Genomic DNA, 22,235 nt, shown 5'->3' with positions numbered 1-22,235 from the left:
CTTGACAAAATACGGCCAGGAAAATGTTGTGTAGTTCATTTTGGACTCTGAGACATCATTCTGTAGCGTTATTCAGCAATATGCAACTGACGTTTGAAGGTAGCGAGTAAATATATTTTATATCACTTCTGTTACTTACCAGCTCTAATTCCCATCACACCTGCCATGGAAGCAGCAATTATAACATAACATATTGCCATATATATGAAAAGAGTTATTGTATAAGCTAAAAGCATCTTTTACATTTAATAAAGAACAAGTACAATTAATCACTTTGAGATACCAGCTTGAGCAACATAAAGTTAATGTTGGTCTATACTAAGCTATGGTATGATCGGAGTGGTGAAACATAATAAAACACGCCTTTAGTCTCAGAAAAATGCATACAGTTCGACTTCCACATTGAAACTCACGCTTTCAGGGCTCGCTGGACTGCATGTGAATTGACCACAACTTCCTGTCAATCGGGCTTGTTCATGCCTCTGCTTGGGGACCTGTGATGGGTGTGCTTTCCCAGCCCCCACGATTTATTCTGCTGCGCTGTCCCTTGAAAGCAACTTTTGCACTGTGTGTGAGCATGTGCTTTCTGCTCAACAAACATCTGTAGCTTCTTACTGTTGTCTGCTAAAAGTCATCTGATTTGCACCAACTAGTCTTAATAAGATAAATTAATCTGTGACAGAGTGCGGTTGAGGGTGGGCCGACATCAAGATTGGATATCCCTCCATTTGCCTATACTTGGCGTTGAGGCACCGATTGACAGGGTGGACAGGGTGGGCAGTGTGGGGATTGAGCCACCACTTCTTGGCAATGGCAACAATGTCCTTCTGCATCGGGATCCCTGTTCTAGCTGCGGGGCGTAGAGTGAGGACCTCAGCAAGTACCCCCGCCTCTGGTTGTTCGACTTCGGGTTGAGGAAGGCCCAAGTACTCTGCCAGACCGGCGAGTCGTTTGTGGAAGGCATTGGCGACGATGGTGTCTGGGTCTTCTTCCTCATCTATATCCACCAGGGCATCCAGCTGGTCCGAATCGTGTGGAGGAGTGCTGGGGGCTGATTTGTGGATTCCGTAGCCGAAGACTGCAGCGGACGCTGGTACGGAACTGCCTGAACTGTGGGAGGCAGGGGAGCCGGAATCGAATGAGCTGGCGTGGGCCGCAGGTGCTACACCGGTGCCTGCAATGCTGGAGCCATAGGATGAATGACTAGGCGCAGGCGGAGGGGCCAGAGCGAGCATGTCCCTGATCACATCTCTAAGGATGGCCCCCATCTGAGGAGATCTCATGAGAGTGAGAAATTCCTGTCCTGGCAGGCCGGTGGGGTGGCGGGTGATGTTGACTGGGTAGCGGGCGGCGGCTGGGGCCGGTGCGTACTGTCTAGCTGGTTGCTGGGTAAACCTGCTAAAGCTCGCTGAAGTCTGCATGCCTCGGGAGGAGCGTGGCGCCAGAGGACCGAGTACCTGAATGATAAAGGAAGACAAAGACAGAAGAAAGTATCCGTGGAAGAGCGCATGGTATTACATGGCTCGGCCCCTTCCCGTTGACGTGGAAAAGGGGTCTGCGGAGTGCCGCCGGTGGGCGGAGTCAGGGGAGTGCATGCTCCCAGGGCCGCAGCCCTGCGCGCCTCTAAATTTAAAGGGGTAGAAGATTTTTTTTTTTTTCCTGGTCAAAAAGGTTCTGTCTCCCGTCCCTAGCGAGGGACGCCCATGCAGTATGGGAGGAAAGGGGATGGGACGTTAGCTGGCTTCCTTCTAGGTGCAACAAATATTGCTGGTTGGATTCTCTCCGATTACTTGGTCCAGAACTGTGGTGAATCGACATTTGTTGAAGGATTTCTGCCTCTGGAGGTTCACACACATGCCTGCAAGGTTTCAACAGGGTTTGATCTTCGGAAGACTATGCATTCGATAATGTTCCAGGTACCCTGGTTATTGATTCTGCAGCCCAGGAAAGTCGTAGGACGTCAGGGAGGGGGGCAAGGGGGGGGGGTGAGGTTTGCGGTGGGTAGATGAGGGGATGGTTGGCGCAAAATAAAGGTCTTGAGGCTAGTCGTCCCACAAGCCTAATGGAGGAAGTTGTCCTTGGCGGGCCTTCCCTGTCGATTTGAAAACGGGGTTGGCACCGCTCCAGGGCTTCACCAGTGCTTCTGTGGTCCTGGAAGATGCTTCTCTCTGCTCGTCTTCTACTTCGGATTCTTTGTTCCAGTGGTTGACTCTGCCTGTAGTCCAAACATCTTCACCTTATGTGCTGGAACCCATTCTTTCACTCCCATGGAGCAGTCAATCACGGGGGGGGTGCTGTCCTCCAGGTCAGCCAGCTGCCCAGTTAGAACAGGTTTCTGCCAGACATACATACATACATACAAAGGACAGTGAAGTTTTGGGCTCTTGCCTCACTGCCTGCCTTCCCGGACACACTGGAGCCTGGGCGGGCTTCAGGTCTGAAGACCGGCAAAGGCAAAACTCAAAGGACTCAAATCTGCTCTAAATGATGGAAGAAGGAAGAAAAGCCCAGAAGGAACTGTCAAACGAAAAATGGCAACAAAAAAAAGATGGGGGTCGTTTTGGGAAAATGGTCACCCATACTGCAGCTGACCTGCTAGTAACCTGCACAAAAGGTAGACAAATTAACCACTGCCTCCAGCCATTTAAGTTAGTCAGTGTAACAAAAAGCTACATGAGGAGTGGGAGAAAGAGTTACAATGTAACCCCCAGCACCCCACATAAGGTGGTGTGTGCTGGACGCACAAAAGAAAAGGTAAGTAAGATGAACGTTACCTTACTGTTCTTGAGAACTGTAGTTCTCACAAGAACATTTATTTAAACATAGACCAGTGCAAGGGACTCCTCGTGTCACTGCACAGAGGGTGCTGGGTGTCACAAAGCAAAAATCAGATGCCTGTATTAAACATATGGAGTTTACCAGACTCCATAAAAAGTAGAAATATATATTTGAGTCAGAGAAAAAGAATAAGTGGTACAAAATTCCACTCACTCAGGAGATTAAAATCCCACAAAAAGACCAGAGCCCAGCAAAAGTGCTGAGGGTCTCTCGGGTTAAAGGGAATTAGCACAAACTGAAAATCCTCCTCAATACTAATCCAGGGATTGATACTGATTTTGGTCATGAGGGCACTATTGTAACAACGCTTTCTTCAATGTTTGAACAAAACAACGTACTGCCCAATGTTGAACAAGATTCTGCAGTTGCAGATGGTCCCTCGTAGAGATCAGTTTTGGCAGCGCTAGAGTGCTCAATTGACCGGTATTATCCAGAGAAGTGCTTGCAGCAGAGAAGTGGGGCGATGTCGAAGAGGATGAAGTGTCAACACATGATAGTAGGCACAGATGTCTCTGAGATTAATATTCACATGGTTGATCTGGAGGCCTGCCCCACTTTGGAGCAGAGACTGATGCTGGTTAATACCCTGGGTGGCTTGACAGATGATGGGAGCAGCAAGAAGGAAGGTAGCAGGTGGGGGGGGGGCAACAAATACTTTAAAGAGCTCCCGTCTATCCCAACGACAATCAAGGATCTCTCTTGTACTCATTCCGCATAGAGGATGGAGTGATCCTACCAATATCGGGGGCATCACCGGGCCCGCTGTTGCATTTTGAGTCTGAAGGTTGTATAGCTGGTTGCTAAGATGGCCTAGCAGAGGTGGCGTCACCGTGCCCACTTTGATCGCCTCATCTGACCTGTCACTCTGGCTCTCAGAATTTCGCACTCATGGACCCAGCTCTAATCTAGAAGGTGAGCCAGCCGATGGGCTGAGTGCGAGTGCAAACATAGACAACGTTCTGTACTTTGCTAAACACTTACCTGTCTGACGCTTACCTGGAGCTAAAAGATGTCTACAGACAGTTGCTGTATAGTTGTGAGAGGGATGCTGAAAAGCTGGATATCTGTCTGGGAGTTATTGGCACATTGGCAAAATGCATGACAAACATGTTGACCGGGGATATTGCTACCAATAAGAGTGAGGTGGCTTTGGCATGGTCTGATCATGTTCAAACCTATGCCCAAAGTTGCTGTGGAAAACATTACTGATGGAGCTAGAATTGGGCCTAGTGGAATTTAGTGGTGGGGAAGTAACCACAAGAGCAGCCCCAGGCCAGAGTACTGTGAAGGGTCAAAATGACATCTCACTGCAACGTAGAAAACCGGATGGGGATAATAACCGAGCAACCAAATATCAAAAAGCATCTGGAAGCAAGCAAGGAAGGAAAGAAGGATTGCTCAAGAAGGGACTACTCAGTCATGTTACACGCAGGAAAGCAACTTGTTGTGCAGTAGAGTAGAGAAGAGGGCAGCTAAAGAGGCCCACTTGGCTGGTTGGAGGAACACAAACTTAATATACTGTTTCAAGGGACTTACCTGCAGCAATATAAATGCCCGCGAAAGCGCTATCGGAGGCTTTAGGTGTGAATGACATCTCGTTCAATGTGTTCCCGAACATTCCTTACCTATCGGATTGCATGTTTTGTAAGGGGTGCAACATTCGTTTTTGCTTTCTAAATTCACATTTATTCATGTACAAATGAAACTGTCGAGATGCTCTAGCAATGAAGGGGATTGAGGTGTTTGAGGACATCAAGGCAGAAATGTCCTCTGCATGGCTCCTTTATTCCTGTCATGCTGAGGATGTTATTCTAGAAGAGCTGCAACAAGTTAGTAAGAGTGCTGGGTTGAGTGAGCGAAGGTAAATGATGGTCTATCCCAGTTGCCCCATTATAGACCTGACGAGAATGGAACTAGAGCAGAGGCTCAGGCAGGCCACTGTTGGGATTATCAAGTTTCTAAGCAGGCGCAAGAGAAGGTTTATGGATTTGTGACACAGACAGCACCGTTGAAGCAGCTCTAGTTGAGTATGGGTTTAGAGGGAAGGCGAATACGGCTGGTATAGTGGAACATCACTGTGAAGGGATCCAGGGGCGTGATCTGATGGGTCATGCCCCCTTACAGGAGCAGGTAGTTACTCTGGTAGGGGATGCCTTGAATGGTAACATTGTTTCACTACCATCTTGGAACAGGGCAACATTTTAAAGGAAAGACACAAGATCTAATTCAGCAAATTGAATTATTTTTTTTCTTCGTGAGACCTCGACTCAAGGCAATCGGTTTATAGATGGTTTCCAATAATTCCATATTTCAGCACAAAGGATCATAAGGGGCCGGGTATCAATGCCATTGTATCGAACTAGATGCCCCAATCAGTTTTCTGCAAGTGGTAAAGGTTATACTGCATTCTAATTTGAACATTATTTTTGTAAATGTTTACAATGGCGCACTCAAATTTAAGAAGGGAAAGTGCATGACTCATTTGAAACAACATTTTGATGACTATTTGCGTTCTTGATTAGGAATTACATATGGTGCTGTTGGCGTGGGATTTCAATGTGAACTGTGGAAGTGGGCCCCCACCAGCAGACCTATTGTGGCGTTCATCCCCCGTTACAGGAGGATAACACCCCGGCATCCCAAGTTATCGGGGGGATAATGAGGGCCCTGGGCCGTTATTCCTGTTCCAGCCCCTGGAACATGGGATTAAGGCCATTAAGCACACGGGTTGCCAAAGCAGTAACCTGGGGTGCTTAAAAAAAAAAGGATTTCCCGTCCTAAAGCAGGACGCGCACGGCGTCCCGCTGTAGGAAGGCAAATCCTTCTCCTAGATGCCTGCCATGGAAAGAGAAGGCAGGGCTTTGTACGGAGCCCCTCTTCCCTTTCCATGGCGGCCTGCGGGAGGTGAAGGGAAGGAGCGCATTCGGCAGCAGCACCCACCGCCAAAATAAAGTAAGTAGGAGGGGGGTGGGGGTTGAGATGGCGGGGAGAGCGGCTTGGAACGTGGGCTTGTACCAGCGGTTCAAGCCTGCGTTCCTAGCCACCTGATTGGCTGGCTTCCCCGCCCAGGGTGATAATGGATAATACAGAGGATCTGTTGCTGGGAGTTCCAGACCCGGAGTTGATGGATCCTAGAAAGTGTGGGGATGTGCTTAGTTGAACATCTTGGTTGCATCTATGGGGCCTGAGATCAACTAATGGCCGCACCAAAGGTGACAGACCAGGAAAACTGACCTTTTAAAGGTTCCCAGGGATGCACAACAATTGATTATTGTTGTTTCCCAATCCGTTTTTCAACAGAATTAAGTATTTCTACATTCTAGAGGATCTGTTAAGTGATCACCCTTTAGTATTGGTGCTTGCGAACATCAACGTGGAAGCGACTAGGGTCATCTTGCACCTTGGTGCAAACGTCCTGGAAGGTACTAAGTGCAAGATTAGGTGGCAACCAGACAATAAAGACAAGTTGTTGCAGAAGACCTATAACAATGTTCTCCCATCCCGATTGACATGATTGAGGAACTTGTTGAACCCCATCGAGATGCTAACATCTTAAATGAGCTTGATCTGTTGTGCAAGACGTTAACTGCAAGATATCTGAAGGAGGTCACTAAAATTGTCCCAAAAGAACAGGTCTGCTGGTTTAATAAAGAGTACAAGAAGGCAAAACAAGTTTGTCTTGCACTGTTAAAAAGGAAAGCGATGAGCAGAAATCTCATACGATCATCCAGAGCAAATTACATATAGAGCGGGAAACGTGGGATGATTTGGTGGTGGTTGCCAATTCCAATGACACCAAGAAGTTCTGGGATCTAGATTCTCTGGGTCCTAAACACAGAAGACTGGGCGAAGGGCTAGAAACTGTCACGGATGCAAATTGAACTGCTCATTTTGTTATTCTTTAAAATCCCACTGAGGCGGTAACGAGTGAGGAGAATACTGACCCTTATGATGCACTTTAGATTTTAGAAATAATACAAATGACAGAGGAAGTGCAACTGGTATAATTTTCTTATGCAGAAGTAGTAGGTGCAATTGTTCATCAGAACTTTGGACGTTCGCCGGGTCCCGACAGCATTCCAGCTAATCTGTTTAAAGAAAATGTACAACTATGGGCTTCAGTATTGACAGCTTGTTTCAACACTATGTGCAAGAATGCGCAATTCCCAGAATCATGGGGGGAAAAAACTTATTATCCACCCCATCTACAAGAAGGATTCAAGAGACACAACAGCTTCGTACTGACCGATCTCGCTCCTTGATTCGTTGTGTAAGATATTTGGAAGAGTGTTGCTTTGTAAAATCGAATTGTGGAATGATGCTAGCAACACTCTTGATGACAGAAAATTGTGTTTCCGCCCAGGCCTGGGCACAAGTGAACACATTTTAAATCTTTATTTGATCTTGGCTAACTTATTTTACCTAAAGCGCAATCTAATATATTTTGCCTTCATGGACTTGAGCACAGCCTTTGATAAGGTTAACAGGAAAAAGCTGTGGGCTGTGCTCGGGTCTCAGGGTGCCCAGTGGGGATAATAGATTTGTTGTTCAGTTTACACAAAAATACCCAGGCCTGTGTGAGAAGCGGTTCATTTGGCCATTGCACACCTTATTTTCAGGTTAAGGCGGGATTACGCCAGAGATGTGTAATGGCCCATGTTTTATTTTTCCTCTGTATAGCAATGGGTTAAGAGGTACTGATGCAGGCTAGCTTGAATGTGCGGAATATGAATGGGAAGTTATTTCCAGTCTCGGCATACGCCGATGACAGTCCTGATTGCTTGCCCGCCAAGAGCCTTGCAGGATCTTGTCACGGCGTATACGGACTGACATCATTAGACCTCAAAGTGAATGCTGCCAAGTCTGCTGTCTTGTCACCGCTCTAGGTGGAGCCCGAAAATGGCACCAATGTTTACGAATAGTGTAATAATCCTGAGAGTGCAGAGCTTTGATTACCTGAGGATAAGTCTTACTCATAATCTGAAACCAGGTGCACATATTGAGAACAAGGGGTCCAGTTCAAACAAGCTCTTGGTGGGGGTTGTGGGGAAGGGTTGGTTGGGTTAAGGAGATTTGTCAATGTCTGGAACCAAGCCACCAGACCTGATAAACACAGTGTACACTAGCAAAGCAAAAGCAGTTGCAAAATATGAAGCCACGCTTTGGTGCTTTGGCATTGTACAGAGCATTGAAGTTTCCAAGAATTTGTTTTTAAAATTAATTCTCGGCCTTCCAAATTAGCCTCAAACTATGATGTCCATAATGAGTTAGTCATGTCATTTTCGGGTGACGAAATGGTGCTGGAACCAGTTCTTTATTGGCTCAGACTATGGCCCAACCCTAAGGCTGGGTAACACATTCACTAATCAAACATGTGTTGGCCAGAGAGGGAGCGCAGACAGTGCCTTGGCTGTCTCATGTAAGGAAGTTGTCGGTAAAATAAATTGAATGTTGATAATCACTTGATTAATCCCTTGCTTATCACTAAAGCTGCTGTGACACAATTTAAGCATCAGCTGTTAATCCTCTCTAAAGCTCATAGACGATCTGTGCAAATCCAGATGGGCACAAATAGAAATCTGGCCATTATTTCAACTAATGCAATTCCAAACTATCCATTATAGGCAAATATTCCTGTAGAGAGAAACCTTTTGCCTGAAACTCAGTTTAATTGTCTTTCTGTAAGATCTACGCTGCCTCACTGGTCAGGGGGCAAGGAAGGCAAAATCTGCCCTTTTGGCTGCGAGGCAGAGTAGAATATTCTGCACTTTCTTTTCTGTCCAGTTTATAAAGATTCGGGCAAGAATATTCGTTGCAGTCTTGAAAGATAGACACTTTGTACAATGCCGGCCTGCTTTGCTATTCTTATTATGGGACTAGAGCCCGTATGTTTGGTGGTCGCTGTTGTTTTTTAGGACGAGCTCTCTATGTCCCATGCTTTCCTGGCTCATAGTAACATAAAGGGTAGACAGGCACACAACGCAATTGAGCTAATCTGACTTCAGTCCCCCACCCCCTTTCCCCCTGAAATGTGAGCCGAGGGGAGGGGCTGGAGCCCGATTAACTCAATGGTGTTGCACAAAATAGTTTTTTGTTTGTTAGAGAGGGGAAAGAGGCCTTTTCTGAAACCAGCGGCTAAAGTTGCTAGTTTCAAGAAAGGCTTCCCTGACACCTCTGGCTAACAAAAATTGAATGTACACATCAGCCCCCTCCCCACGGATGCGTGCAAACTTATACCAACGTGATATGTTCTTTCACATCTGAGGGGAAGGGACTGATGTGCACACTTACTTTTTATTAGGCAGAGACGTGCTAAACGGAGTTCTGTTTTATCTCGTAATGTGTGCAGATAGTGTGTATTTAATATATGTGTGAATGAGGGAGGGAGTGTGTGAATGAGTGTATGATGTATGGGGGTGAATGGGATATTTAAGTGAATGAGTGTGTAATCGCGTGTGCACCTATGTAGAATGCTGGGATGCTACCATTTGATACTTTGGCCCCATGCCAGACAACACTTGGGGTTGAACAGAGGGGGCACAACCTCCAAGTTTGCCATGCCCAGTTTAGAAAGTGGCCCCCCTCACCACCAGATACCCACCCTCCCCTCAACAAATGTAGGTTTTGTTGCACCCATGCCCATATGACTGTGTGAAAGTAAAAAACGGAATGGGATCCAAAATAATTTTGCATGTTGGAATCGCGACCAAGCGGTTTTCTTTTAGGTCTTTGTATTGATTATCTTTTTTTTACTCTGCTGAACCTGTTTATTTACAGGCATTTTTTAGAAGGATGACGCTTAAAGAACAGAACATCATTTTTGTTGATTTGTGTTTGGATTTAGTCTGCGCACACCATTGCGAAATTGGTTTCCAAGATCCATATTGGAGAGTATTTGAAAATGTAGCACCTATGGAATTTTATTGCTCTGTATTGCTGATAATGTATGTACTTTTATGCTTTTATGGCTATACTGCCGAAATAGTGATTTTGATTGATTTTCTAAACTAACATTTTCTTTACTCAACAAATGCTAAATTACTGGAAAGTGAAGTGTGCTAAACGCATGTTATTTATACTGATATTGTAAACCCAACAAGTTTTTGTAGTGTAAATGTTTTTGCGCTGCAATAAGATTGTAATCTATTTTTTTTTATTTTATTTTTTCAGCTGTCCAAAGTAATGTTTCGAACAGTTCCGGAATTCAAGGATGTCCACCTCCAATAACTGCTGACAGTATGCCTAATGTAAACCTGTCTGGTCAGGTGCATGGAAATTCTTTTGTGGAAGGACATCCAGGACTACTACCACACCTGCAGGGACCAAGATTTCCTTTTATGCAACCTGGCATCAACACGCAGCGAAACATGCTACCCCCGACCATCATGGATCCCTCTCTCCCTCCACCTCAAGGTCCCTTCCCTCCAGGTGACTTTTTGAACCGCCCCGAAACATTTGTTACTCAAGCACAAAATGTTGACAATTCTGAAAAAAGAATGCCACATGGAAATGAAAGCATTCAACAAGAAGGAGACAGAGATTATCGCTTTCCTCCAGTGGAAAATCGGGAGAACGTCAGGCCTCCAACGGTAGAAGCTTGTAGCAATGACAGAATGCTTCATGTAGATCCCCAGGAAAGTCTACGAAGGCACATTGATCAGTCTGGTGTTCTTGGTAGGCCCTTAATGAATATCCATGAGAATCAAAGGCTAGTTAATGCACAAGTGCTACTCGGACCAAGACCAGAGGCTCATGAAAGCCTACTAATGCCAGGAACAGATGTACGAGGGGACCGAAGGCCTGGATCAGATGCACAAGACGGATTACTTAGGTTGGGCCTTTTAAGAACGGGCGCAGAAGCTGGTGAAGCCTTTCAAAGACAAGGAATAGATGCACGACAAGGCATACAACAAAGACCAGGGTTAAATGTACGAGAGGGTCTTCTAGGACTGCCTTCAGATTCACAAGAAGGCCATCAAAGGCCAGGAACAGGTTCACAAGAGAACCCTCAAAGAGTTGATGCAGATTCACGAGAATTTTTACAAAGGATGAAAGCAAGTTCTCGTGGAGCCCTGCTCAGGCAAGGAACTGATTCAAGAGATGGCTTAGTGAGGCCCGCCCTTCCTCCCCGGGAGGGCTTGCTTGGACCAGGACCAGATGCACGAGAAGGCCTAGTAAGGCTAGGAATGTTTCCACGTGAAGGTCTTCTTGGGCCAGGCCCAGATGTACAAGAAGGGGTATTACGGTTAAGAGCATTTCCTCGGGAAGGTCTCCTTGGGGATAGACCTGGTGCACGAGATAATCAAGGAAGGTCAGTACCAGAGTTGCACGAAGCCCATGGGCAACAAGAAACCGATGCAAAAGAAGTTGATGAGTGGCCTGAAGAAGATGCACAAAAAGGTCTCGACTGGCCTCAATCTGATGCACAAGAACAACAGGATTGGTTAGGTTCTGAAGCAAAGGAAGGCCCCAGTTGGGCAGGATCAGATGCACATGATGTCCAAAGACGGCCACCACCAGACATCCATGAAGTCCTGTTAAGGCTAAGTGCACATCCAAGAGATAGCCCAATAAGACCACCATTGGATATTAGGCAGCATTTTGCACGACCGCTACTAGATGCACCACAAATGTTTGTAAGGCCACCAATTGATGAACGAGAACATTTTGGAAGGCCTCCAATAGATGGCAAGGAGCCCTTGGGAAGGCCCATGATGGATAGCAGGGAGCCCTTTGGAAGGCTAATCCTAGATGGCAGAGAGCCCTTTGGAAGGTTACTCGTAGATGGTAGGGAGCTCTTTGGCAGGCCACCCCTGGATGGCAGGGAGCCCTCTGGAAGGCCACCCCTGGATGGCAGGGAGCCCTCTGGAAGGCCACTTCTGGACGGCGGGGATCCCTTTGGAAGGCCACTTCTAGATGGCGGGGGGCCCTTTGGAAGGCCACCCATGGATGGCAGGTTGCCCTTTGGAAGGCCTCCCCTGGATGGCAGGGAGCCCTTTGGAAGGCCGCCCCTGGATGGCAGGGAGCCCTTTGGAAGGCCGCCCCTGGATGGCAGGGAGCCCTTTGGAAGGCCACCCCTGGATGGCAGGGAGCCCTTTGGAAGGCCACCCCTGGATGGCAGGGAGCCTTTTGGAAGGCTGCCCCTGGATGGCAGGGAGCCCTTTGGACGGCTGCCCCTGGATGGCAGGGAGCACTTTGGACGGCTGCCCATGGAGGGAAGGGAGCACTTTGAAAGACCGCCCATGGAGGGAAGGGACCACTTTGAAAGACCGCCCATGGAGGGAAGGGAACACTTTGAAAGACTGCCCATGGAGGGAAGAGAGCACTTCGAAAGACTACCTCTAGACATGAGAGAACACCCTGGAAGACCTTTTATAGATGCTCTTGGCCGAAGAGAGCACTTCGTTTTTAATGCAGACAAGCCATGGGGGAATAGAGATTTTGATGAAAGACAGCCCCATCCACTTCCTGTCTTTGGGGGCCCCCAAGGCTTTAATGAAGATAGGGATAGGTTTCATCATGGAAACCTAAGACCTGATATTAGAAGTATTCCCATGTGGAATAGAGGATTAGATCAAGAAGCTCACAGAGATCTTGATGAGCGAAGAAGTCTGTGGGATAAAAAACGGGATCGAGATGATCGAGATGTTGATTTCCGCAAAGAAATGAATGGGAGCAGATTTGGAAGAGGGCGAGAACATCGCACTTGGGTTCCCCCAAAGCCACAAGTGTTTGAATATTCTGACGGCCCTCTCACAACCACTTCACCAACAAGCACTTCAACCCCCACCTCTTCCCCAGAGAAAGTTGAAAATGTGCCTCAAGTGAATGGTGACAATAAAGAGGTCAGCAATCCACCACAAGTGAAAGCAAAAGTGGATGCTGATCTTGCTGAGAAACTGGTTTCGAAGGAAGAGAAAAGTAAAGAAAAGAGTGACAAAGAAGCTGACAAAAAAAGTCCACCAGTGGTAAAAAGCACAGAAACTGAGGGGACATAATCATCACTCAGTAGGTAAAAGATACATTTTGTAAAGATGTCATCTCTGTAATAGTAAAATAATTATTTGGACTGTAGTAGTTTTTTTTTTCCCCGCCAGAATGAAGTTCTCTCACTGAAATAATTGTACAACTGACTTGTATAGAATGTTCTCAATTTGAACATGGTAGATCGTTTTTTTATTTCTCTAAATCACAAACCTAATTTCATTTGCTTTTAATAATCAACAATGATTATCAGCTTGTCAAACAGACTTCCTATGGAAGACAGATTTTAAATGCTAGTTGGAAAAGTAAATGGTTGTATATTTGAAAAGAAATGTTTCTGCATATTGTACATATTTTAAGGATGCTGCTTGATTTTTTTTAAAAAAATAGACCAGACTGTTTTAGCGTTGTGCTGATTGGCCAAAACACACAGCTCTGGTCAATTGAAGAACACAGTGCACAGGCTTGTACAGGTGTGATTTTGTAAAACTCGGCTGTTATTTCGAGTCTTATTTCCTCCTGCTGAAGTGAGTAGAAAAAAAGCTACATTTCAATGTCGGGTGCATTCTGTTTCAGATGCTAATAAAAAAACATATTTGTTTGATATGCATTCCAGGTATTCAATTTTTTAACTGAGACATACAGTATCATGACTGGGTGAGATGATTATATTTTCAGTTTTGGCAAATGGTTTCTTCATGTTATGGGATTGTTTCTTACTACAAAGTCGGTGGCATTGTGTACATGTACATATTTGTGTAAAACGGTTACGTAGCTGCCATTGTGAGTGTGTGCATTCACAGTCCCAATGTAGAATATAAAATTGAAAACGGTCTACACAATTTGTCAATGTTTGCGCCGTCTAGAATTTCAGCACATTGTTTTTCTAATTCCGGAACAAATGTCATTGGTGCAAAATGACTTCTGCGTTTGGAATGTGAAACCTCGCTTGTAGGTCTATTGGCAATTTACTTTTTCCTCATTTGTTTACGTTTAGAAATATACATGCACAAGGTTGGCTTTGAATGTTCTTAAGTTTATTGGACATTCAGTGTTGAAAGTCATTTGCAGTGAGGCTTTTCTTTGTCCTGCTCAGAAAGTAAAAATACCTGAATTTAACCCACAAAAGTGTATTGCTGGCTTAGCTTAGAGGCTTGAGCTATGAAAAGGAGCAATAATTAAATTCCTTATTCAGTGACCATACTCTATTTTGTATTCTAAAATACTTTCTTAGCACTTAATATCAGGTCTCAATCTCTATCCACTTGGGTATGCAGTGATTGTTGGACCATGAGAATATATATTTAAATTGAAAGCTAATTATGTAAGGACGCAGCTATCCCCCATTTCTTACTGTGCCTACTAAACTCCAACTGAACTATCAGTTAACTTTTCTTTAAATGGGCAGACATGAGAAAGTCACTGAAGAGAAAACATACACATTTTGATGGTCATGTTTCAATTTGTTTACTTGAAAACGTTGCAGTATAATATTCCTTTTTACAGGATGTTTGAAATGTCATCTGAACATGTTTTATCTGTCAGAAAATCTTGCTGTTTGGAATTTAAATGACATGTTGAGAATTCATCTCAGAAGTTGATTTGTGTGCGCTTTTATTGGGTGGTAGCCATGATGATGAACCAAACATCAACTTGCGCCCCTGTTGGATGCATCGTTAACAAGTAGATTGTTGAGTACATGTGAACAGACATGGTGTCTGACATTGGGATACATTAGCTGTGTAGAACATTTTGATTTGTCATGAGGTTGATCTTCAGTACCTTGAGTGGTCTTATGTTGCCTTGAAATTAATAGGGTTTGGGCTTCTTGTAATCTAAATTACCAGTGCTGTCCAGGAGACCTCACAGTTTAGCTCTGTGAGGCCAATGATTTTTGATCCTTGTAGATAATGGCTGCCCCTCTTGCATTTACATGATTCATCACCCATCTATCCTCAACAGTTCCATCTATTATATGGAAACCATTTTTTAGATTCAGGTATTTCTTGGCCAAGCCTCTTCTTGCAGCTTGCACATGACTGAATGTATGGTGTACGAGCCTGGAGTCTAAGAATGATGTAGGACACTGGAGTACACTATCCACAGGTAGCCCTTGTAGGGCCTCTCCGTTTTATGTGGTGTTTGAATTTTGGCATTTCCTGCTAGTTCTACACCAGATTACTTGCTGCTTCCTAGTAGATAACAAATGTTTAACATAAATGCTACACAGGGCTGCCGTGGGTCTCCTGACTTACACATGATTGCAACATCATGAATCGAAATTAGGATTTGTGGAGCAGGAGCTAAATGTAGTTCATGGGTATCTGGCATCACCAGTAAGCAGGAGGTACCTCCTGGTGAACGAGAGACTAGTACAAGCGAGTTTCAAGTCTAATTTCAACATGAGGCAAATTATAAACTTCTGTCTATTATATAACCCATTAAAGATTAAGTGTCTTCTAGATGCGACTTCATGCTCCCTCAGGCACATTTCCCAAACACACACAGTTAATAACATATAGGTATTTTCTAGAGCACCAGTTGGCTTGTGGAGTCAAAGGTATCTCCTGTCAGTTTGTGTCAAGTTAACCAGGTCCTGCTAGGCTACAAACGGGTGCTAAAAATAGAGCTGCTGTCCTGGCAATTTCGAATAACCTGCAACATCATTACCTTAATATGACTTGCAAAATCTTGATGCAATGCGTTGAGCTTTCTTCTGCGTATTGTTTCAAGTACTAAAAACATATTGGTAATCCTGCAAGCAGCCTCTTTATTTGTCCCATTCCTTATGCTGATTTACGATATGTTGCTTTAATTACTGGATTTTGAATAAAGTCGTTGATTTTTTTAAAGTGTTTGTTCCATAGAGGCAGCAGCTTCATGGCAGGTCGATTGGTGAATGCCCAAGTTTGAACTGATATTTCTGGCTATTAGTGGGATTTCAGAAAGTCTAATCAAATGAACACATTTTAAAATGTAGAACTCCTTTCAACTTTCACCCTTTAAATTATTTTCTATTCAAATCCAAATAATCCTCCAAACAATAATTTGTCTTGATAACAGCCTCTGACAAACTCTTAACCTTTAAGTATATCCATAGGAGCAGACCAAACCTGAACATTCTTCATTGCCATCAAGGTTCGCCGGTGCAAATTAATATCTCTCTTCGTCATGACATCTTGGGCGCCACCTTCTATGGATGTGATGTAGGACAGGCATATAAGTATCTGCACATACCTACCTCTTAACCCCCTCTTCACTTTTTTCTGTCTGCCACAGGCACACCTCTGTTAACTATTGTCAATTATTCTTTTTGTGCATTTTCGCTAAAATGCCCCACAGGCATGTTTTAACCACGTGAGAAATGCATCGGTCGTATCTCTGTGCCACACCAGCACTATACTTGGGAGCGTGTTATGTCCTGAAAGCATGTTGATCCTATGAGGGTATTCACCCTGCAGGCAGTGAGAGAAAAGGTTGCTAGGTGTTTATTGCATGCCACAAAGAAAGGTTTGGGGGGGGGGGGGGGGGGGGGGGAGTTGAGCTTGATCACCCCAGATACATTTTCAGTTTTTGAAGCAATCTCGCAAGTCTATAGTAGCTCTAGTTGCGGATACTGATAGGAAGGATATGAAGAAAAAGAAGCACAAGTGTTCCAGCTTCAGGAGCAAATCCTCATCGAACTCCATCACCCTTTTCCATGAGACAGTGCTCTGCTACAGTCGATATGGCGGCTCCGGAACTCAAAATCCCATGAAGACACTGGAGGTCAAGGAACAGTTCTCAATCCTAGAATGCCCCGGCTGACCGGTAGGTAATACTTGTTATTTTCAAGCTAAATGCACCAGCTCAGTGTTTCTTTATTGGACCTTGACGTAAGGTTGCTTCCATGACACTCCATGCTCCTTGGTTACGCAAGGGTTGAGCCTTTACTGCCCCATCTGAAAAACTCATGGTTCTGACCTTAAGCAGATGTTGGCAGTTTCCGGCACTGTAGGCAAAGTGCAAGCCATGTACAGTCTGCATGCACCATGCCTAGATCATTTGCAAGAATTCCACTTTCGGTGCAGTGCTCTTTGAGCCCACTCGTTAGAAACACCGTCTGTGGATGGCGATCTTTTGCTAACCACCTCCTCACGGTATTTGACATATATTTCAAAAGACACCTCGACGATTACGTTAATCTTTCTCCACCATACTCCATGAAGGCAACTCGTCAGAATAGCCTCATGCGGGAGCTAAACTAGTTACCAGACCAACTTCTAAAATGTCTAGCTTAGAGGAGATGTCTTTCAAGGTTCTGCAGCAGTAGTTGAAGACTTCCTCAAAAAGGCCTTATAACATGATAGTTGTTACCAAGGGCTAATAGTTTTCGTCCAGGCTTGCAGAGAGGGCTTTCTTTCGCTCTTCGGTCTCGCCTTCGAGGCAGCCCTTTTGGGATCCATTGGCATAAATCTCCTGAAGCAAGTGTCAGTTCTCCCCTATTTGGCCCTGTCACACACATCAAAATTGAACACATGGGTGAAAGGTCGTAGGCTGGAGACGTCATACAGGATGCGTCTCTCTCCCTTCCCTGTTATCCTCCAAGGGTTTGGTGAATTCTATATAGCCAAAACATTCGGTAGCGGCACAAAATGTCCCAGCTCAATCACAGGCAACTTTGGCCTCCCTCAAGCAGGGTGTTTTTACTACCATTATGATGATCGCTGATTGGATGTTGCTTTCCAGCAGGCACACCACTCAATCTTGAGCCCAGCATTTTCGCACTGTGGATGCAGTTTTCTCCTCACAACCTGTGTGTGGGTAGTGCTTATAGCCAGTTTAGAGCCCTGAAAAAATCTCCCATTAAGAGCTAGTTTCCAAAGCTCTTTGAGCTCCACCCTCCCTTCAGCCATCTTGGCTCATAGTGCTAAACACTCAAGCCCAATGGTTTTAGCACCACCTTTATCTCCTACTCTGCTTCAAGGCGATATTCGTCCCTGCCTGCCACCTTGGCTCTTCTCATATCAATGTGATGGCATCCTGTCGGGGGGGGGGGGGGGGGACACAGAAGGTCTAGGAGAAGCCTCATTTTTTTCCTGCCATTACACAAAAAGGTTGGTTTAAGAAATGTGCCTTTACATTCCTAAATCTTGTGGTTTTGAATCCTCGGCACAATCTTGCTTAGTGGCATTGACCATTCTTTGGAATAGACCCTCCACTTAATTGTGGGCTTTCTCCTACACCACAATTCGTCTGAATAAGGAAGACCAGTTGGTGGATGGAATTGGGAAGGTATATCAAAAGGACTCCCTTTAATTTGAGGCTGGAAAAAGCCTTCCGATTTCCCGGCTAACCTCACTGACAGTAGTAGATTTGGCAGCCCACCATATCAACTGAAAAGCAAGAGGTAGTGTACATCAGCCTAGATAACTGGAGACAAGCCTGGATGAGGGTGAAAAAAATCACTGTGAATGTGCCCTTAGAGTGTATGAAAAGCAAATGAAGCGAAAGGCTTCTATACAAACAGCAGATCTTAGGTTTTTCTGACAAAGAAGCCAGCCAAGCCCTTTCAGTTACAACAGCTGTCTGGTTTTCAGTATCGCAAGCAATCCCAACATGGGCGCCCCTCCATTTTTCAAAGGGCCAAGTGTGAACAGAGGCTTTGGAGATGAGCATCTCAAACAGGCTTCCAGAAGGAACATCTTGAGGGATCTGTTGATCCTTTGTGGTCAGTTGGAGTTTTTGGCTTCTCTTATGCCCCTCCCTCGAATCCCTGCCTCTGTCTGAGAACTAGAGTCTCAGAAATTTGTATGGCATTGAGGAGCCCCCCTGGCCTCTTCCTTTCAGAAAAATTGTTTTCCTTTTATGACTGTTCATGGTGCAAATAAACGAACCAGGCTTGTCTGTGCACCATCCTTTATCTCTCCACTTCAAACGCTACATACACCCCGAGAAGTTAAAGATGATCTGTCCAGCACAAGTTTGACTGTCACTTTGCGAGAGAGATTGGTTCTGTTTGTTACACTTCAAGGATGCCTATCCTCACTCCCCTATCTGGGCCAGCACTGCTGATATATTTGCTTTTCAGTTACCTGTGCTCCGTACCAATAAAAGATGCTTGCTTTAGGCCAAAACATCCCTCCTGCGGTAAGAGTTTACCCCCTCTGTGGTGGCCCACCTCAGTTTCCAGGTATTCATTTCTTCCCTACCTGTGTGACTGGATCATACATGGTGGTAAACCTGCCTGTGCTGTCTTCGGGTGCTGCGCATGCTGTGTACCATCTTCTCTTCCAGCTTAAGACTTCGTTGAATAAGAAAGTTCTCCTTGCCACTGTCTCGGAAGCTGAATTTTAATGACTTTGACTTGGACACCCGCTCATTATGGTGCAGGGAATTCTTACCTCTTACCCCTTTCTCTCTTGCAAGGGTGCCATCAAACTAGTTCTGTCTGAGATTGGTTGGGACTGATATTTGAGGTGGTATTTCATCCCCCAAGAAAGATGGGTGGGTAGCTTGGGTCTGCAGCCTATTTTATACCTTTGCTTTCTGAACAGATCACGAGGGTGACCCTGTGTAGAGGCCATGTCAATTTGGTTCTCGGCTTTCCAGAATAGTTGTCTTCTAAACAGCCCTGGAAAGGAGACTGTTCTGTCAGACGAGAGTTTACTTTCTATGAGTGGGATATGTGAACAATATATTTTCAGCTTGGGGGAGGGGGGGGGGGGTCGTTCAAGAGCAATCCATTTGTTTGCAGTTTGAACATTGTGTCCCATGGTCTGCTCCTGGGATTTTCCATCAGGGCTCCTCTAGGAGCCACATGTACTGGCATTTCAAACTGATGCTTGCCTTTCTGCCCATCCCCTGGATTCAGCTAGGTTTTGGGCAGCGCTGACTTTTAAAGGCCTTGATTCTTTTGTCCTCGACTGGGCAAGACGGAAGTAGTAAACCAAGCTGTTGGATTTAAGAATTGACCCCTCATTCATGCTTATGTGAATTGACCCCTCAGTGGATGTCATAATGTCAGCTAACCATCTGTTAAAAAAGAAATGTATTCCTCGCATTGGAGTAAACTTTCTATTTGTTCCTTGGGAAGGGTTACAATCTGTTGTCCCATGGCAGTTGTTTTGAAATAGCTTTGGTCTTTAGCCAGGAATAACCGATTTGTTAGTGCTGTGAATGACTATTTGGCAGCTGTTTGGATTTTGAATCGTATTCTGGAACCTGGGTCACAATGTGTGGTTCCTACCATTAAACCATTCTTAAGAGGGTCGTTTAACACATTTGTGCCTAAACCTTTTGTTATCCCATCATGGGATTTAAACGTATCGCTTTCTTGAGGGTGGCTTCATTTGAGCGTGTGAATTGCTGCGTCCTGGTTCTGATGACTATGAAAAGTGTTGTCTTCTGTCTATTGCATCTGTTGGCTGTGTGATTCAACTGCAGGCACTGTGTTGTAGCCCGTTTCTTTTAGAGAAGGCCACTTTGCATGTAGACTGCCTCGCTTTTTAGTCTAGAACGTTTCAGAATTTCATTTGGTACAAAAGATACGTTCGAGGGGATTGGGTCCTCCGACGTATTCCATATCTATGACATGTAATCACCACAGCTGTGCTGCTTCGGAAACTTTTTCGGCGTCTGCGTCCTGCGTCGATGACGTCGATGCGCCGTCGTCGAGGACCTCGTCCGACGTCATCCGATGTGATAAGTAGGACGCACGACGCCCATAGCCTCAGTTCCATTTTTTCCGCGAACGTGTTGCTTCGTGTTACTCGGTTTGAACGCCTCGACTCTTTGGAGTTCTGTTCTTCTCGGTTCTTCGAACCTGTTCGTTTGTGTTAATCCTTCTGAAGATGTCTTCTACTTCTTCGTCTTCGACCCCGCGTTCGGGTTTCAAGAAGTGCGGGCAGTGTGGGTCCAAGATGTCGGTGACGGACTCGCACAACGCCTGCCTCTGGTGCCTCGGGGAGGCCCACGACACGGATGACTGTATCGACTGCCAGTCGCTCACGTCCAAAGCCTTACGCGAACGTAAGAAGAAGTTGTCGGTAGGTCGGGTGTCCAAGCCCCGGAAGTCGAAGTCTGCAGGGCTTTCGACGGATGATTCGAGGGGTGACTCTCCGTGTCATCGTCGGAAGTCTCGTGGGTCTCCTTCTAGGAGTCGGTCTCGCCACTCCTCTGCCTCTTCGAGGCATTCTCGGAGGCACCGACATCGGTCGTCTTCCAGGTCCTCTTCGGAGGGCTCTGCCCGGCACGTCGCTTACCCCTCGGGCCGTGCGACGCCGGAGGAATGGGCTTCCTTCGGGAAGAAGATGTTGGCGATTCTTGAGTCGCAGGGTACTCAGCCGTCCGCGCCCCCGAGTGGGGTCGGTCGTGTGAGGTCGAGAGACACCGCTCGCAAGAGTGGTCGGCACGAGTCACGGGAAAGGTCCCGTTCGGACAAGGGGTCTCGTTCTCGACGTACCCGTTCCAGGTCCCGGTCCTCGACGCGTTCGAGACCGTGTGCACCTGTGAGGTCTTCGAAGAAGGCTTCGACGTCGAGGGCGTCGACAGGTTTTCTCGAGGCTCTGGCTCCGAGGAAGTCGTCGATGCCGTCGACGCTCAGGTCGTCGAGGGACACGCTCGGGGCTCCGGCCTCGAGGGCTGTGTCGACGCCGCCGATTCTGGAGGCGCTGCATCTGACGTCGACGCCGATTTCGTCGACGCCGATCCTCTCGGCGCCGATGCCGGTTCTCTCGACGCTGGCGCCGATTCGCTCGACGCCATCGACGCCTTTCGTGTCGGAGGTACCCCAGGGCACGGGTGGACCCCCTGGGAAGGCTCTGGTTAAGAGCAAGCACTCTCGAGTGCCTTCTTTTCGCCACCTGGATTATATTTCAGAGGCGGATGAGGATTCTGATGGCCTGGTTCCTAGTCAGGTTCCGGATGACATTGTCTCGGGCCATAGTCAGTTTGACGAGTTGAGGCAGTCACTGCATGATGCCAGTGGACTGGACACCTCTCCGGAGGTGGAGTTTTGTAGGCCTGAGCCTGGCTCTCATGCTGATTCCTCGTACCGGCGCCTTATGGCTAGGGTTTCTGAGTACTTGGGATGGTCTGCTCCCCCAGGGGAGTTTGTGCAGGATGATCTGACGGACATCCTTGATGTTGGTCCCCCAACTGACCCGGTTCTGCCGTTCCATATGGCTTTACAGAGAAGGGTGGCGGCGGCGGCTTGGACTGCTCCGGAGAGTCTCCCGGCGGTGGGCAGATCCTTGTCGCGAAAATACCGTCCAGCCAGTGGCGACCCCTGCTACTTGACCAGGCACCCCACTCCGGAGAGTTTGGTGGTGCAGGCGGCCACGGCCCCGGCGAAGCAGGCGTCGTACCCTACCATCCCTCCTGATAGGGACGACAAACGTTTTGATGGCTGGGCGAAGAAAGTGTTTTCTTCT

At 46.4% G+C, this 22,235-nt stretch overlaps 1 protein-coding gene across 3 annotated transcripts in view; it reads left to right on the top strand.

Annotated features, from left to right (window-relative positions):
* The window catches only part of SCAF8 (SR-related CTD associated factor 8), a 2,093,867-nt gene that overhangs the window by 1,068,823 nt on the left and 1,002,809 nt on the right, over window positions 1-22,235 (top strand). For all 3 annotated transcript variants that reach the window (XR_011268119.1, XM_069607748.1, XM_069607747.1), the window contains exon 21: window positions 10,009-12,850. Coding sequence is in view for 2 of the 3 variants with exons in the window: in XM_069607748.1 (XP_069463849.1) it covers window positions 10,009-12,836 (2,828 nt within the window). In the remaining variant the exon portion in view is untranslated. The remainder of the gene's footprint in view (window positions 1-10,008; window positions 12,851-22,235) is intronic.

The sequence above is a fragment of the Ambystoma mexicanum genome, chromosome 4q (genome assembly GCF_040938575.1).
Source record: "Ambystoma mexicanum isolate Mex_15411 chromosome 4q, UKY_AmexF1_1, whole genome shotgun sequence".
NCBI classification, from domain to species: domain Eukaryota; kingdom Metazoa; phylum Chordata; class Amphibia; order Caudata; family Ambystomatidae; genus Ambystoma; species Ambystoma mexicanum.
This window is presented reverse-complemented; position numbering and strand designations above follow the sequence as displayed.